Raw genomic sequence first — 17,126 nt, 5'->3', positions numbered from 1 at the left:
CCTTCCCGGCTCCAGGAACAGCCACCCTCTCCCGCAGTTCCCTGGAAATCCACCAGCACCGCAGTCGGCAGTGACGTGCAGGGCAGGGGCTGGACAGCGCCCGGCTGGACCGAGCAGCGCGCGGTCACAGCAGGACACTGGCACTGACAGGTGGGGGACGGGGCGGGGGGGAAGTGCCCCAGGCTGCTGAACCTGGGCACGGGGGGAGCCCTGTGAGCGACGCTGTGCTTTACTCAGCTCTGCTCTTCACTGACTACAGCTCACAAATGCCCCAGTGCTGTGTCGCTATTCCAACCAACCAAGTACACTGGTATTTAAAGATCAATAACTTGAATAAATCAAATAAAATAGACAAAATGGGAGGTGGAAATCACAGCTTTATATACATTTATTAGTCAGACATCAGCTCCCTGCAGCAGCCCGGGAGCCACAACCAGCACAGCCACCCCATCAGAGCTGCTCTGGAACCACCTGTGCCCATCATGCAGACATCCCCAGCTCACAAGTAGGGCTCATCCTTGGAAATTTCCCACTTCCTAAGTGGTGGTCCTGGTGTCACTGGCTTCTTCCCCGCTGTTGTCGCTGCAGTGTCTGAACTGGGGTAGAGAAAAGAGGAGAGAGAAGAGGCCTTAGTAACACTCCGGAATTACACTTGGATTTAATCAGAAGCCTAGGTTGCAAGGTAGTGCTGGAGGTGTTTGTTAATCAGAGTCCCAAAATGGTTTGGATTAGGTGGGACTTTAAAGCCCATCTCGTTCTAGCCCCTGCCACGGGCAGGGACACCTTCCAGGTTGCTCCAAGCCCCATCCAACCTGGCCTGGAACACTTCCAGGGATGGGGCAGACACAGTTTCTCTGGGCAACCTGTGCCAGGACCTCACCACCCTGCCAGGGAACAATTCCTTCCCAAGATCCCATCCAGCCCTGCCCTCTGGCACTGGGAAGCCATTCCCTCTTGTTCTGGCACTCCAGGCCCTTGTTCCCAGTCCCTCTGCAGCTCTCCTGGAGCCCCTTTAGGCCCTGCAAGGGGCTCGGAGCTCTCCCTGGAGCCTTCTCCTCTCCAGGTGAGCACCCCCAGCTCTCCCAGCCTGGCTCCAGAGCAGCGGGGCTCCAGCCCTCGGAGCCCCTCCGTGGCCTCCTTTGGACTCATTGCAACAGCTCCTTTCTTGGTGGCCCCAGAGCTGGACAAATGCTCCAGGTGGGGTCTCACCAAAGCAGAGCAAGTGAACTTCCTCCCACCCCACTTAATTGCAAGGAAATATAGACCCAAATAATTAGTTCCACATTCTTCTGCCAATCTGGGTAACTCCCCACTGCTGCTGGGCACATTCTGTGCTCCTGGTGTAAATCAGGGCTGAGCCCGCTCCGCGGCGGTAGCGGCGCGGCACCGCCCGCATCAGACCTACCTGCCGGCCGGTGCCCCCGCTGGCAGGGTTCTCTGCGCCGCCGCCACCACCACGGGCGGCAGCGACTCCCGGCGCCCGTCCCGGCTGCAGTAATAGTTATCTGCGAATTTGTGGCTGGGGCCCACCGGGAGCCGCGGCGGCGGCTGGGTCCTAGGCAAAGAACGACCCGAGCGTCAGCGGCGGGGCCGGGGTGGGGGCGGCTCAGCGCCCGGCTCAGCGCCCCGCCCGCCGCCCGGCCCGGCCCGGCCCCGGCACCTCTTAGCGATCTCCTCGTAGCGCAGCTGCAGCTTCGCCTGGAGGTCCCGCTGCAAGGCAAGGCCACAGCAGCTCAGGCGGGGCTGCCGCCCTGCACCGGAGGCTCTGCGGAGCCGGGGGCGCAGCGCAGCGTCCCGCGGGGCAGAGGAGCCCCGAGCCCGGGGGTGTTCTTACCCCCGCCAGGAAGTTGCGGAGCCGCTGGACCAGACGAGTTGCTGTCGCCATCTTGGCCGCGGTGAAGGGCAGGGGCGCGGGGGACGCCGGGAGCGCGCGCGCGGAACGTTGGGTCTCGCGAGCCTTGGCGCTATATAAGGCGGCGCGGGAGGGAGCCGCCCCTTTCCGCGCCCCGGAGCCGCCATGGACACGAGCCGCGTGCAGCCCATCAAGCTGGCCCGGGTGGGTACGGGGGCTGGGGGGGCCGGGCTGGGCTGTGCCGGGTCGCACCACCGCGCTGACCCTCCACTCTGTCCCCGTAGGTCACCAAGGTGCTGGGCCGAACCGGCTCTCAAGGGCAGTGCACTCAGGTGAGCGGGCCGGGCGGGCGCGGTGCCGCGGGCCGGGCTCGTCCAGGCTAACGCGGTTCCCCCCGCAGGTGCGCGTGGAGTTCATGGACGACACGAGCCGCTCCATCATCCGCAACGTGAAGGGGCCGGTGCGCGAGGGCGACGTCCTCACCCTGCTGGAGTCGGAGCGCGAGGCCCGGCGGCTGCGCTGAGCGGGGCCCGGGGCCTCTCCTGCTCCGGATCGTCCGTCGGAGGGAGCCTGGCGCCCATCGCCGGATCGCCCGTCGGGGATGGAGCCTGGCGCAGCTCGTTCAGCCGTGGGTCGGGGGTGCGGAGGAGCGTGGCGGCCGTGTCACTGCAATAAAGGGTTTTTCCAGTAGCGCCTTGCCCGGGTTTCACTCAGCGAGCGCCTGACACCTCTGTTTTGTCTCACACCTGAGCACCTGCTGCTTTTCTCGGGTTCAGTAGCAGCATGCCCTGCTTGTTAGTGGGGTTACACATAATGTCTTCATTGTAATATCACTTCGTTATTGCATCTTTACTGATCTGGTTTAACAAAAATAATTTTGTTTTGATTACAGTAGCCTTAATCCTGACTTTCCTGGTAAGTGATTTTCTGTATGTGATGAAGTGGAACTGGAAACTTACTGGACTTCAGTGGAGTTTAATCACAGGTTGAAAGTCAAGCTTGGTACTGGCTTGCAGAGCAACAGCCTGCTACTTCTCTGTGCCTGTCCTGAGTAAACTGCTCAGTGAATGCTGCCATAAATAACACCTGCTTGCTGTCCTTCCTGGCAGTCACATGCAGAGAGCAAGTGCTTGTCATTCCTCTTTGATTTATTGACTCCTCCATCTCTCTTTGGCATTCCCTTCCACCACAAAATTAGTTAGCAAGATGTGTTGTTTTAGGATATTACATAAGTCAAAAGTAAGGCTGAAAAGTTTAGAATGAGCCTGAAAACTGCTGGTTCAAGGGCAGGTGTTCAAGGACTGGTGTTTTTTATCTGCTTACAGAGTGGTGCAGGTTTTGTGGTGTGTGTGAGCAGAGTCAGATCTGCAGCCTCTCATGTAAGGTCTCTGATGGGGAGTGGTTTTTGTCTGCAGTGTCCTGAGCTTGACTGAGGCAGTTCAGCGGCAGCTGTAACTGAGGATTTGGGTGTCCTAAAGCTGAGCAGAGCACTGCTGGGACAGATGGGTAAAATGCTGAACTGGAGCAGACACTGACGATTGTTGTAGGGCTGATGTTAAGAGTGTGGGATTTGTCCTTTCTGCCAGTTGTAGTTGTGCCCTGGGCAGCTCATGGGCAGCATGAGGTGTGGAATTTGTGCCATGGAGATGTGTTTGTGCTGTTGCTTGATGTCATTTACGATTCTTTGGGGGGTGTTTCAGAGCATTAGCACAAGGCTGCGCTCCCTGGCTCGCATGACGCAGAGCTCAGAACTGGTTGTGTGTGCCAGAATTCCTCTCAGAGATCAGTTCTGTGGCTGCTGTTTATTTCCTCACAGCTTCAGCAGTGACCCAAGAGTGTTTGCTCTGGCCCCTGCCAGCCCTGAGTGCTGGGTGACTGGGATAGAGTGGCTTAGAGAGCTGTATCCCTTCTGGAATATCCATGTGGGGTCAGCCGGGTCTCTGTCCACATGAGGAGGGAGGCAGTTTGCATCCTCACGCTTGGTCTGGTGATTGCCCTTTAATGATGCAATGTAATATGAGCACCACAGAGAACCAGGGGTGGTGCAGGGCTGCAGCTGGCCCTGCGTCCATCTTGGTCCTGCAGAATGAAATGGGTAGAGACACCACTGCACCTGCCTGGGACACCTCAGCAGGAAGAAAACAGACGGAGGGATGTAGCCACTGCATAAACTTGCAGTGAATGACTTGGAATGTGGGGTCCCCTGCTCAGGTCAGGGGCTGTGCCAGGCTGTGCCTCTGCTGCAGCTCTTGCAGGGTTTGTTGTGAGCCAGACAAGGAGGTAGGAGACTGCTGATGTCACTGTAATATTTCAAAATAACTTTAAATTTTATTTATATCTTAAAAATACCAATATTGAAATACCAGTAAACAGAGTAGTGTATTAGGGAGTGGCAGTGAGCGCTGTATATTAACTCCAGTGCAAAGCTAAGAGCAAGTTTCTGGGGAGGGCTGTGGGGTTCCCCAGCTCAGACCAGATCAGGCAGGGGCAGAAGTGGTGAGGCTGGGCCAAGGAGCAGGAATGGGGCCTGTGACACATTACCTTTGTGAAGGGCTCAGAGCACAGCTGCCTTCCCATGCAAAACCCTTGTTTCTCCCAGTCCTTGTCCTTTCCCTGTTCCCACCCTGCAGGGCACTCACACACTTGCACAGACACGTGTTCTCTGACGTACATGTTCCCCTTTGCAGGCTCTACCTGTGTGCTCTGAGCTCTTCCAGCCCATGTGTTTTTCCTGGTGCTGCTGTCAGCTGCTCTCCTCCCTTTTGGGATGGGAGTGGGCAGAGAGGGACTTGGCTGTGGGCTCTGGCTGTCTGCACAGCCTGTGGGACTGGTTAATTGGGGAAATGTTTAGGAGGTAATTGGTCTCTCTCCCTTGGGAGAAGGACCTGCTCCCCATGTGGGTTATCAGCTAGGCAGGCTTAGCTGCCAAATGCATCCTTGGCCCTCAGCCCCTTTTGTCACTTGGCTGCAACCAACCCCAACTGCTCAGAGGTTTTGCTCCCATTGAGCAAATCAAATCCCAAGTGATTTCATGTTGAACTTCATCCTTTGGCCAAGCAATACAATTTTTTTGCTTTGTGTGCATGTGCTAGAAAAGAAAAAAATCTGATTTCAGCCAGGAAAATAAATGCCAGAAAAGAAGGACAAGTATTTGAGTCTGGAAATGCTCCCAGCCCCTATCCAAGGCAGTATTCCCTCTCCCATTGCTGCACAGGACGTGCCTGCAGAGCACCACGTCCCTGCCGGGGCCAGGAGCCGTCACTTGGCCCTCCTGGCTCCATGTCACTGGCACTGGCTGCTGTCTCCGAGCTGCCAGAGAGCACAAACCAAGTGCTGTTTCTGCTGGTTGTTTCTCTGCTGTTCCTCCTTGCAGAGGGCTCAGAGGTGGTGCAGCTCTGGTGGTCACGGCAGGGAGCAGAGAAGATGGGGTGGCTTCTGCTCCCAGTGTGTCCCACCCCGAGGTCACTTGGCTCCTGTCACTTGGTGCAGTGAGGTGGCTGCGCATGGGCTGCATCCAGCGGAAGAGATGGGCAAGGGAGGCCCAGGGATGGTGCTTGTGATGGGACTGAAGCTGCAGGGAGCGGGTTGGCACAGAGGGGGTGGCAGGTGAGGGGATGTGAATCACAGCCCAGTGCTGATGGTGGCCCCTGGCTGGATCCCAAGGTCACTCTAATTTGGTTTCTTTGGACTCCCAGGGCTCTTTGTGGCTGTCGGTGACATCCCCTGCTGCAGAGAGAGTAGAGTCACCAGAGACCCCTCCAGGTCAGGGCCAGCAGGGCTGTTCTGAGCATGTAGCACCCAAAATGCTCTGCTCTTGCTCCTGCAGCCTTTTCCTGGAGACACTCATCTGTGTCACAGCCCTTTCCCCTCCCATGGGGAGTGGTGTGGTACTCACAGGTGCCTGCGCCTTCGTGCCATTGAGGTGGGCGTAGAGGAGCGTGGCGATGTCACCGTGACCAGCCTCCAGCGCGATGGCAACAGCATTGTTACCATCCTAGAAAGTAAGGGAGAGCATGTAGAAAGGGGTTTGGGGACAGGACGTAGTGTGGGCTGCCCAGGCCCAGTGGCAGAGCCTTACACTGTCCACGATGGAGATGTTGCAGGTGGGCTGAGCCAGCAGCAGCTTCACGGTCTCCACGCGGCCGTGCTCGCAGGCGCACATCAGCGCGGTCGAGCCTTCCTCATCCTGCAGGTTCACGTCGGCCCCGCAGGCGAGCAGGGCTTCCACCATCTCCTGCCGGCCATGGCTGACGGCCAACATCAGCGCCGTCTGGCCAGCCTGCGAGGAAGGGACACTGCCAGGCCACCCCTGCCCCCACTGTGCTCCCCACTTGTCCCCGCACCACAGGACCACTGCTGAGACAGCCCCGCTCCCTCCCTATGCGCTGACACCTCCAGGTTTTGGAGCCATTGGCCTGCCCTTGGAAAAGCCGAGTGTGGCTCTGGCATCTGCTTGGGGGTGGGAGTTGAGGATCAGGATGTGGTGGCCCTCAGCCCGCACCAACCTGGCTGGCCTTGGCGTTGACGTTGCCCATGCTGAAGAGCCTCCTGACCACATTCATGTCCTCCTCCTGCTCAACGGCTGCCAGTGCTGCCAGCATGAGGGCGGTGTACCCAGCTTTGTTCTGGTGGTCCACGTTACAGATCCCTGTGGGGGTGGGGGGAGGGGCTCAGGATGCTGCAGGGCTGGTGGGAGACATGGACCAAGCCACGTGCCTAGCTCCCCCTCACAGTCCTGCCCAGGGTGCTGTGAGCCATCCCACAGGCACAGAACTGCTGATGGATCTCCCCCATCAAATCTGGGCTCCCAAACAGACTGGGGTGACTGCTTATCCCCACACTTATGAACAGACACAGCCTGGGGCAGCTCTTCTTGCCCCTCTACTGCCAGTGCCTTCCCCCTGTGCTGACATGGCCAGGCCATGACCTGGGGTACAGTGGGATGGTGGCCAGGGGATGTTTCTGGGGGTGGGGGGCACTGACCCGTATCCAGCAGCAGCCGCACGATGTGGAAGTTGGAGTGGGAGACACTGTAGTGCAGGGCCGTGTTGCCATTCCCGTCTGCCAGGTTCACCACGTGGGTCAGGAGAGCTGGTGAGACCTCGGCAAAGGCCAGGAGGTGGTTGGCAACTGTGTCAGGGATGGATGACTTTTGGCTGGACAGACGGAACCACTCCTGAAGGACCAGGCTGCTGCTGGCGAGCTGTGGGCAGAGAGGGGCTGAGCTCCTGCTAAGCCTCTGCACGGCCTCACACCCTGGCACGCACCCCTGCTGCCAGCCCGGGGGGGGAGCAGAATCCCTGCTCCAGAGGGGGTGGGTGAAGGCAGGACCCTGAACTGCCCAAACCCATGCTGGGCATGGCCTGAACTGAGTCCACGTGGGTTTTGCAGTATCTGGGACAAACCCTGGAGCAAAGGGCTGTATTTTGGGGGAAGGTGCTGAGCCAGGCTTTGCTGGTCCCTCTCTGGGTAGGGCCAGCCCTGGGGGATGTTGGCAGGGGCTGGGCAAGCCATCCCACCCCAGTGCTCCACTCACCACCTCTTTGCTCTTGGCAGCACCGGGGTGGCCCAGGTGGGTCTTGACGATGAGGCAGGCTTCCCTCATCCTGGGGCTCAGCTCGAACCTGTGGAGAGCATGAGGATGTCTGCAGTGTGGGGCTGCATCACCCCACCAAACCTGTGGAGCACCCTGACTTCCCCTGCAGAGCTCCCTGCACGAGGTCCCCAGAGTGCAACCTCCAGCCTGGTGGCTGCACCCTTGCTGCTTCAGCCTCTGCAAACCTCCATAGAACGGAGCCTTATATGGATGTGCTTGGGCACAATTCACCCATTCTTAGGCCACATTTTTTTTCCTTTTGTTGAAAAATGCTATTGAAGGCTGTTGGGTTTTTTTGTCCCACTCTAAACTATCTTCTGCAGCAAAGGGGCATCTGGGGCCTCTCATTCTTTCCTTAGGAGACCCAAGAAACTGGAAGGATTGTTTTCTGCTGAATGGTCTCTGCAGGAGCTGAATGGGTTTTTCCCACCAGTGGCACTGAAGCTGGGGCAGATGCCCCGAGCTGGCAGGGCCAGTGCCATGGCTCCCAGCTGCACAGGGCTAGGGAGCAGGGAGCCTTCCCCACTGGCACTTACTTTTCCTTCACCTCGGGGGGCTCCAGCAGGGTCACATCAGTCCCCTTGCACTCCAGCCTGGGCTCACACGTGCCTTCTCCAGCCTCCTCCTCTGAGGTTTCGGTGTCTCCCTGCTCCGAACTGTTGGAGCTGTTGGCCGAAGCCTTCTCAGAGGAGCTGTTGCCTTCTTCCTCCTCCTCACTGGATGTGCTTTCATACCTGCACAGAAGGAGGATGCTCAGTGGCAACACAGCACCAGCCTGGCCCCCTTCAGGCCCTGCCACTGGCCCCAGCCCAGGACAGGGATGCAGGGGACCAGGATTGGCTCACGGGGGTGGCAGGAGCCCCTCAGCACGTACTCCCCGTTCAGCACGCCCACAAACTGCAGGCTCTTCTTGCTGCCCTCCGCCTCACTCCGGGGAGCACCATCCCGCTTCTTCATGATCGACTTCAGGGCTCCTACAGGGAAAGAGATGGATGTCAAGGGCCAGTGAGCAAGAAGCATAGAATTCCAGAATCACAGAATGGTCTGGGTTAAAAGAGACCTTAAAGATCATCTCATTCCAACTCCACTGCCATAGTCAGGGACACCTTCCACTAGACCAGGTTGCTCAGAGCTCCATCCAACCTGGCCTTAAACACTTCCAGGGATGGGGCATCCAGAACTTCTCTAGGTAACCTGTGCCAGGGCCTCACCACTTCACAGTAAAGAATTTTGCGTAATATCTAACCTAAACCTGCTGTTGTTTTGAAACCACTCCCCCTTGTCCTGTCACTACATGCTCTTGTAAACAGTCTCTCCCTGGGGCTAGCCAAGCACCCCAAACCCCCTAGACCCCCGGGCAGGCATGAAAGGGACATGGGCAACTGCTGGGGCATGAGTAGAGTTGGCCCTGCAGGCGTTGTCCCCGACAGGGCCAGCCTCTCTCTTCCTGCAGGAACATTCCAATCCAGACCCTGGCATCATTGCTGGTGACACTCACCGGCCACAGGGCTTGGGGCAGCTCCACTGTCCTGCGCTGGGGATGGGTCCCAGTTGCTGTGTGTCGTCTCCAGCACAGCTGGCCCAGGGGCTTGGCTGTCTGGGCACATCCCCCCTGTTGCTCCTGCAGCCGGCACTGAGGGGCTGCTCAGGCTGTCACCCAGGCCAGGCTCCATCACACTGCCCGCACCAGGCTCCTTCTCCTCTCCTGTCATTACAATGCCGCCCACATCTGTCTGGCTGCCCTTGTCATCGCAGCTGGCAGCTGAATCGGGTCCGACTGCCACGTCCCGCCCGTTGGGGGAGCAGCCCACGGCGACGCAGGAGGTCGGGGGGCAGCACTCCACGCCTGCCTCTGCCGTCTCTGGGGGGTCGCCAGCTGCCCGGCTTTGTGTCACCACCGCAGCCTCCACCAGCGCCTCGGCCACCTGCGGCTTGGCCATCACCTCCTTGTCCGCCTGCCCACGGGGCCGGCGGGCGCACACCTCCAGCCGCAGCTCCTCCAGCTCCCGCGTGGCCTCCTGCAGGTGCCCCTCCATCAGGGTGATCACGTCCTTCTGGTGCCCCACCGTCTGCTGCAGCAGCTCCAGCTCCCGCTCCGCCTCAGTGGCCAGCCCCAGCGAGGACTCCAGCACCCAGACGGCCACATCCCTGCGTCCCCGTGTGCCGCCGTCTGGTGCATCCCCGCTCTCCTGCTGCGACCGGTAGTAGAAGACGGCATCTGTCATGGCCCGGTCCTCACCGACTGCCACAGAGCGGCACGGCCTCTCAGCCACCCTGGGACTCCTGCCTGGCCAAGCCCTGATGCCCCGCTCTGGCACAGCCAGCTTCTCTGTCAGCTTCCTCAGCTCTACAAGTTTGCTCGTTCGCCCCTTCGCTGGCTCTGCTTCACTCTCTGGCCCCGTGCGGGGCGGCTCCTCAGCCCCTGCCCCTGCCTCAGAGCCAGAGGGGTGATACAGTGCCTCGCCAGGCTCTGCCGACAGCTTCTCCAGCAACTTTGCCTTCTCCCTCTTCAACTCATAGATCTGCATCTCCAGGAGGGGGATGGTTTTCACCTGCTCCTCCAGGTCCCGGAGCTGCCGCAGGGCTGCAGCCATCTGCTCCCGCACGTGCTGCAGCGGGGCCGTGCTGAGCCCCGCAGCCGGAGTGCTGCGCCCCGAGCTGCCAGGGCTCACCCGGCCCCAGCCCGCCTGGCCTTCGGAGCCCGCTGGCACCCAGTGGGGTGGCTGGCTCAGGGCGCCCGGCAGGCCACTGTGGGAGGGACCGCCAGTATCCTGCAAATGGCCCTGCTCCTGCTCCAGCCTCCTGCTCGTCTCCAGCAAGGTCTTCTCCACCCGTGGGTTTCGCACAAGGCACTTGCGGGTGGGAGGTGGAAGCAGCCGTACTGGTGGTGGTGAGATGGGGTGGGAGGCTGGCTTGCTCGCAGGCTCCAGGGGTGCTCGGCCGTGCGGGGACAGCAGCAGCGCAGTCCTGCCCTCCTCGCTGGCCGTGGAGGTGAGGGACTCGGTGGAGGTCCAGGCACTGGCGTGGCTGCTGGGGCTGCGCAGGGTGCTGGATGGTGCACGGGACCCTTTTGCCCTGCGAGGCAGTGGCACTTTTTTGAGTGTTTGGCCACTTTCAATATCATCAACATATTTCAGGAAATCAAGGTCCAGCAGGAAGCCGTAGGGGGTTTCCACGGAATACGAGCTCTTCTCTCCATCGTCCTGGTCCCGGTACAAGAACGGGCCCCCAAGATCTGCAAGAGGAGCAGGGACAGTAAGGCAGGGACCTGGTGGAGACAGGACGGCTTTTCCAACTGGGTTATAACTGCAGAATTTGCAGCCTGCAGGCCCCTCCCCTCCATGATGTGCGATGTGTCTGTCTCCAGCACCCTTGGTGCCACAGGGTGTCACAGGGTACCCACTCCATGTCAGGGCTGGTGCTGCAGTGAGGAACTCCACGGGGATGGGAGGGGACAGCTCAGCCCTGCCACCCCCCTCGCACTCCTTCCACTGTCACTACCTGGTGACAGCCCTGGTCTCTTTACCTGGGAGGTTCTGGTTCAGGGGTGCCGGCTGAGCCATCTTCTCCCCAGAATGCTGCTGACCAGGGGACCATCAACCTGCAACAACGAGACCAAACCCTGTGATCCCACGGCTGGCGAGCCCCAGGCAGACACACAGCCCTGCTGCCCACCCGGGGAGAGCCCTCTGGCTGCCCCTCGTCATCTGCCAGGTCCCCTGGCCTCCCCCAGCCCAGGGCTGACACTGGAGCCGGTGGCCGGGCACGCACAGTGCTGCCTGTGGGGCCGGGATTGTTTGTACATTTAAGGAATGCTCCGCAGCTCGGATGGGATGGCCATGCTGCCAGCTCCGAGGGTCACGAGTTGGAGCTTGGCCATACAGTGGGAGCAGGCCAGGAAAAAAAGGAGGCTGAAACCTGTATAGGTGCAATACTCAGTGCGAAGTTTGCTTTGGATAAAGGGAACCGATGCTTTGGCAAAGCCACGTGACTGCAGGGAGCTGCCAGCACCCATCAGTGCTGCGTGTGATGTCCATTCTTGCTGCCCAGGGTGCACCACAAGGCCTCAGGGGTGTCCTGAGGAGCCAATGACCTCCAGGAGAGACCTGACTGCTTTTCCCTGTCAATAACATGGGATAAGGCAGAGGGGAATGAAATGGGAGCCTGGTTTTCCCAGGAGCCAGGCATGGACACGCTGGAGGAGAGCAAACAGGATACAGCTGTGGTCCAGAGGTGAGCTCATGGCTGGGGATGCCACCATCTGTGAGCACTGAGCTGGGACCTGCTGCAACATCTGGCAGAATCTGGATGCTGGGGCCCAGGTGTGAAGTGCTCCTGGAGCAGGATGGGACATCAGCACCTTGGGAGCACCCACGGCTGCTGTGCATGGCATCAGGGTCTCGGTAGCTCTGCCCATGGGGCACAGGTGGCTGAGCAGTTGTTGGTGGGCAGAACATTTGGCACTGGACTATTCTGAGAAGGAAGCAGGGGAGGAGGAATGCCACGAAGGAATGGTGGCTTGGGCTCAGCCCTCAGGCAAGCTGAGGCTCAGCGCTGCCCAGGGAACAGTGCAGGATCTGGCCTTGGCTGCACAGAAACACCCACATCCGCCCCTCGCCCCCGCTGCTCACGCCGATGTCGCAGCCACTCCCTGGCCCCGGCGCTGCAGCCGCCAGCCCTCGGCTCGCCCTGACCCCGTGGAGCCAGCAGAGCAGCTGTGGCAGCGCCAGGCCAGGCTCAGGCCGGGCACCGCGGCAGCCTCCCACCCCCAGCCCAGTGCACATGGATGGGGGCTGAGTCCAACTGGGCAGAGATAAAACACTTCCCACTAGTCACCGGGATGGATTCTGGGGCTTTCCCACTCCTCTGCCAACCCATCCACAGCCGATGCACATCCCAAATTCCACCTCCCTCAGGATCATCCCAGCTTCAAGCTGGCACCCATTCCACCTCTTCTGGGAACATCCTGGCTCCATGCTGGCATCCACTGTTCCTAGCTGCTGGCTTCATGCCCAAGAGGGTCCACACATCCCCCACCTCGTGTAAACCCTCCCACGCTGGGAAGTGTTTGGCTTCCTCCTCTGCACGGCCCTTGCTGCAGGTAATTAAACAGTGCTGGGGCCAGGACAAACTTCCCACCGGGCTCCACACACGTTGTAAATCAAACAAGAGGAAGAGAGAGCAACAGGAGCCAGAGCCAGCGGGTGCGTTTCCTCGGGGGGAAGTGGCCGGCAGCTCCCTTCCGCCGCCTGGCCGGGTATTGTCCTGCCTGGGGACAGGAAAAACCTCCTCTGCCGAGGCCTGGAAGCCTCCCACACCACTCCAGCAGCAAAGGTACCCTTTGCACCAGCACTGCTCTGGTGTCCCCTCCACTGAGCTGGGGACAGGCTGCTCGTCACCTGCCACCTCCTATGGCCCTTCAGCTGACATCAGCAGCTGCATCTGACTGTGGGGGACATCCTCCCACTGCTTCCAGACCCCACTTCTTTTGGTCTGACAGGACGGGCTGGACCCAGGGCAGGAGTTTATGTCTTCATCCAGCTCCAAAAAAGGTGATGGGACCTGCCAGCTCCCAACCACGTCCAAATGGCCCCAGAGACCCCATGATGTTCAAACCCTCCTGCGAGGTGCAAACACCCCCCAAGCTCTCTGGGCCGTGCACACTGTCCCTGGGCTGTGGAAGAGGCATGGGGCTGGACTGGAGCAGTGGGGGCGAATGGTCCCAGTGTGCAGCAGGTTGAGTCCCCGCACCTGGGGCCCAGCCACTGTCAGCACCAGCCAGACCTGGCTGCCACGACCATGGCACCACTCAGGCAGCCGCCCTCCACGTGGGCTGAAGTCTTGGTGGGGCTAATTGTACCAGCCACTTTGGTGCCAAAGGCTGATTTTCAGCAGCTTCAGCTGCTCCCTTGGGCACTGGTGCAGGTTGCTGAAGGGGCTGGGCACATGGACCCCTGAGGGGGGCCCTTACATGATTCCAGCTCCCTTTGGAAGCAATGAGTGTCGTTTCTAGCCCTGGTGTTTCGACAGAAAAGCAGGATGGTACAAGCAAAGGACTGGCAGGGAGGCTTGGCAGCGAGGGGAAGAGGTAGAGGATGCGCAGGGACCCAACCACCCCCGTGGAGGCAGGGCTATGCTTTGCCCTGGGCTCAAACCTGTATTTTCCCCTCGTGCTGTTGTACCAATGCCAACATGAGAAACTTGGGGCCAAAAACTGGAGCTGCTCCGCTCGGTTACAATAAGAAGTCATGCCAGGGATGAGGGAGGCTGGGCACCCTGGCACAGCCCAGGTACCACCTGGTCCTCATGCCCCAGCCCCAGCTGCAGGCAGCACTCTGGGACCTCTGGCCTCGTGGGGCAGTTTTCCCTTGGGGTTCCCAAGCTCCTGGACTGGCAGAGGAGAGGTCTGGGGGAGCTGCTCCCAAAGCTTGTGACCTTTGGGCCCTTTCCCTCCCCAGGGGCACAGCTGTAGCAGCCCTCGGCCCGGTTCAACCACCTGCTGCAGTGCAGCGCGAGCTGCTCCACCGGCGCGGCCGGGGCTGGACACAGGGAGGGTTCTCCCCAGCTCTCCTCCTGAGCCAAAATACTGAGGTCATGAGGAATGTGAGAAGAACAGAGTCCAGAGCAGCCCTGGCCAGCGCAACTTGATTTCTCTCATCCAGGCACGCTTCCCTCGTAGCTCTGTGCAGGCGATAAGCCCTGAAGCTTGGAACTGAGGCTGTTCCAAAGTTAAAGGGAAATCACCGAGCAAGCACACGGCTTCCTCCACTGCCAGCAACCTGCCAGGATTCGGGCTTCTCGCACACAGCCAGCTGTCACACGTGCCTGTCACCTGCAGCGTCACCTGCCAGCACTGTGGCTGGGTGCAGCAGGAGGTACCCAGGGCTCATGACACCTTCCTGTCCCTGTCCCCTGCTGCAGGGGCTGTATGGGAGGGCCTGTGTTTATTTGCCCAGGCCACCTTGGCCACGCTGTCTATGCTGGAGCTTCTCCTGGAGGAGTCGGATCCAGGTGGGTGGGTGCACAACACTGACCCAGGGAGAGAAAGGGAAATGCTTCAATCATCTCAACAGCCTAATTTCAGAATTGGACTGTTATTTCTGGAGTTGTTGTCATTGATGGCCCAGTTGGCTAGGAGGCCAAAGGGGCTGCCCACACTCTGCACCCGCTCCAGCCCCTCAAGGACCTCCCTGAGCTCACACACGACCTGGACAACAGGTGTACAGTCCACACACAGACTCACGCCCGTGGGGATCAGCTCTACCAGCCCCCTCACACCTATAGCGCTATAGGCTCCCTACAGCTTCACTAGAGAACATCAACCCCTTTCCTCGAATCCTCACCACAGCTGCCCACCAGCACCTTCCACCAACACCTCCCGATTCCCTCGGGGCTGCTGACAACACATGGGATCAGCAGCAATGGCCTGGGCTCATCCTGCTGTCAGGAGGGGCTCGGAGATGAAATGTTTAAATTTACACGCAGGGTGCCCAGGTACAGCTGGGGTACACACAGAGTACCGTGCACAACCCCATGGTGGGTTCGACATGTGCACACAGGAGCACCCCAAACCCCGCAGCACCCCTGTGCCCTTCAGCACCCCAGAGGGGCCTGCAGCAGCCTGGGGTGCCAAGCCACAGCCTCAGCCCTGTGGGTTCCACCACCCGGGGAAGCCACAGCACACCCAGCCCGAATAGGTCCCCAGGACCCCAGGGAGTCTCCAGAATCCCCAGCCCTGCAGTTTCCCAGCTCCCTGGGAGTCCTCCAGCATCCCCAACTTTACGGGTTCCCGGCGCCCCTGGGCGACCTCCAGCACCCCGGGGTGCCAGCAGCACATTCCAGGCACCCGCACGTCGGGGCGACAGCCCGTCCCCAGCCCAGGAGACCCCCGGGGGCCCCCCGCCGCCGCCAGCCGGAGAGGGGGAGTCCCAGCCCAGCTCCGGCCCCGCTCCCCTCCCGCTCCCGCCGCCGAGGCCGCTCGGGCGGAGCCCCCGGGGCGGCGGACGCCGGGGCCGCCCCATCCCGCCGCGTCCGCGGGGGCTCCAGCGCGGCCCCTCGGGGGGCCCCGGGCGGCGGCGGCGGCTGCGGGGCCCTGCGGGGGCCGCCACCGGGACGAGCCCCCGCCCCGCCGCCGCCGGACCCGCCCGTCCCGTCCCGCCCGGTCCCCGCCGCCCCTCACCGTGCCGCCGGGCTCCTGGGCTACAGCCGGGCCACAGCCCCGGGCCCGGGACTCTCGGGCTGCTGCGCGGCCCCGGGCAGCGCTGCCCGCCGCAGCCCCGGGCCGAGGGCGGGCGGGAGCGGGAGCGGGAGCGGCCGGGGCGGGGCGGGGGCGGGCGGGGACCGGCCCCGGGCCCGACGGGACGGAGACCGCCCCCGGCCGCTCGCCCCACGGCATCCCCGCTAGCCCCCTCTCCGCCTGGGGAGGGGATATCGCTGTCCCGTGGCCGGCCGGGGTGGAATGTGCCCCGTCCTGGTCACCTGGGGGGAGGGGTGTCCCCTACCCTCGTCACCCCCACGTCCCCTGTCCTGATTACCCTGGGGATGGGGTGCGCCTACTCCAGTCACCCTGGGGACGGGATTCTCCCCAACCTGTCCACCTCGGGAATGGTGATCCTGCAGAAGGGGGGATCCCCTGCCCACATCACCCCGTTGCTGGGGTATCCTCTGCCCTGAGCTCAACCCCGCTGCTGCCCGGGGCCCCGCGGGTGGCTGGGGTCCAGCTCTGTGCACCATCGTGCTCCCCCCAGCACAGCCGCCCCCCGCACATCTTGCCCTCGTCCCACGCATGGCCGGGAGCCGTGTGCCTCTGGCCCTGGCTGGGCTCCCCGGGCCTGGCCCCGCCGGGTTCCTGGCAGCCCTCCCCGTCCCAGCAGCGGCTGTTTGTCTCCTTTTCTTGCCAGCTTTCTTCCGCGCCTGCTTCCCGTGTTTGTAGCTCAGCCGCGAGCTCTGGGCTCTCCCCCATCCCGTAAGGACCCCGGCCATTCCCCACCTTTGAGCTTGCCCTCACTGACTGCTCCAGACTCTTTCAGTGCTGAAACCCTCAGCAAGGATTTTTGCTTCTTTTTCTTTCCTTTTCAGCTCTGAACCTCAGGGATATTTTTTCATGTCTGGCTCTTCTGTAACACTACTCACGGGAAGAGCAGGAGAAACAAGATGTGCTTCCCGACGTCCCTCCCAGCTGCTGGCTGGCAGTTCGGGGACTTCCTGGGAAAGGGTTTGCATCCGGACGGAAGTACCTTAATAGCTCTAATGAATCTACCTCCACGGACAGACCTCGTCCCTCTCCAATCCATTTACATACTTGGCCTCCCCAGCATCCTGTGGTAATGAACTTGGTGATTTCACGCCCTCAGTCGGTCTCCAGAGCAGGTCTGGAATAGCACTGCTCTTGCCGATTCACTGACTGCTTGCAGAAGAAATCGGTTGGCTCCTCTGCACCGTGCAGCTTTACCTTCTCTGTCCAGGTCAGGGGAGGTGAAGTCTGGTGTCATGAGCCAAGTCCCACCAGTGCCCAGCTGTGATGTGGAGCTCATGCCCCACATCCTGGCTCAGAGCTCCATGATGGGCCCACGTCCAGGTCCCTCACTCCTGCTCTTGGACATCTGACCAAAATGTCACCCACCTCCAGGCATCAATTCTAGTTTCCTCCCTGCAAAGGGAAAAAAACAACAAAGGAGG

At 60.9% G+C, this 17,126-nt stretch overlaps 3 protein-coding genes across 6 annotated transcripts; 1 reads left to right on the top strand and 2 right to left on the bottom strand.

Moving 5' to 3' along the window:
- Window positions 1-370: 370 nt before the first annotated feature.
- Window positions 371-1,933, bottom strand: NDUFA7 (NADH:ubiquinone oxidoreductase subunit A7). The gene is made up of 4 exons (XM_082298124.1): window positions 1,835-1,933; window positions 1,661-1,710; window positions 1,406-1,555; window positions 371-596 (listed from the first exon to the last, which is right to left on the bottom strand). Exons 1-4 carry the CDS (start codon window positions 1,883-1,885, stop codon window positions 500-502), a joined length of 348 nt encoding a protein of 115 aa, XP_082154250.1. The 5' UTR covers window positions 1,886-1,933; the 3' UTR covers window positions 371-499.
- A 10-nt stretch (window positions 1,934-1,943) lies between these two features.
- RPS28 (ribosomal protein S28) lies at window positions 1,944-2,542 on the top strand. Its single transcript, XM_082298125.1, has 3 exons — window positions 1,944-2,056; window positions 2,137-2,184; window positions 2,253-2,542. The coding sequence occupies exons 1-3, from the start codon at window positions 2,018-2,020 to the stop codon at window positions 2,373-2,375; spliced, it is 210 nt and encodes a 69-aa protein (XP_082154251.1). The 5' UTR covers window positions 1,944-2,017; the 3' UTR covers window positions 2,376-2,542.
- A 1,613-nt stretch (window positions 2,543-4,155) lies between these two features.
- KANK3 (KN motif and ankyrin repeat domains 3) lies at window positions 4,156-16,558 on the bottom strand (the record flags this gene model as incomplete). 4 transcript variants are annotated; one of them, XM_082297638.1, is made up of 11 exons in its annotated part: window positions 15,628-15,735; window positions 10,975-11,049; window positions 8,947-10,683; window positions 8,323-8,422; window positions 7,985-8,182; window positions 7,389-7,476; window positions 6,836-7,055; window positions 6,358-6,500; window positions 5,931-6,131; window positions 5,748-5,846; window positions 4,156-5,578 (listed from the first exon to the last, which is right to left on the bottom strand). In XM_082297638.1, the coding sequence occupies exons 2-11, from the start codon at window positions 11,009-11,011 to the stop codon at window positions 5,522-5,524; spliced, it is 2,880 nt and encodes a 959-aa protein (XP_082153764.1). In that variant the 5' UTR covers window positions 11,012-11,049; window positions 15,628-15,735. The 4 variants fall into 4 exon arrangements, with proteins under 4 accessions (XP_082153764.1, XP_082153765.1, XP_082153763.1 ...); XM_082297639.1 differs by having other exon boundaries at window positions 4,156-5,575; XM_082297637.1 differs by lacking the exons at window positions 4,156-5,578; window positions 15,628-15,735 and adding an exon at window positions 16,438-16,558 and having other exon boundaries at window positions 5,616-5,846.
- Between the last annotated feature and the right edge of the window lie 568 nt (window positions 16,559-17,126).

Source organism: Coloeus monedula (assembly GCF_965178545.1).
Source record: "Coloeus monedula genome assembly, chromosome: 27".
Taxonomy (NCBI): domain Eukaryota; kingdom Metazoa; phylum Chordata; class Aves; order Passeriformes; family Corvidae; genus Coloeus; species Coloeus monedula.
The sequence above is the reverse complement of the archived record's forward strand: the minus strand, read 5'-3'. Positions and strand labels throughout refer to the sequence as shown.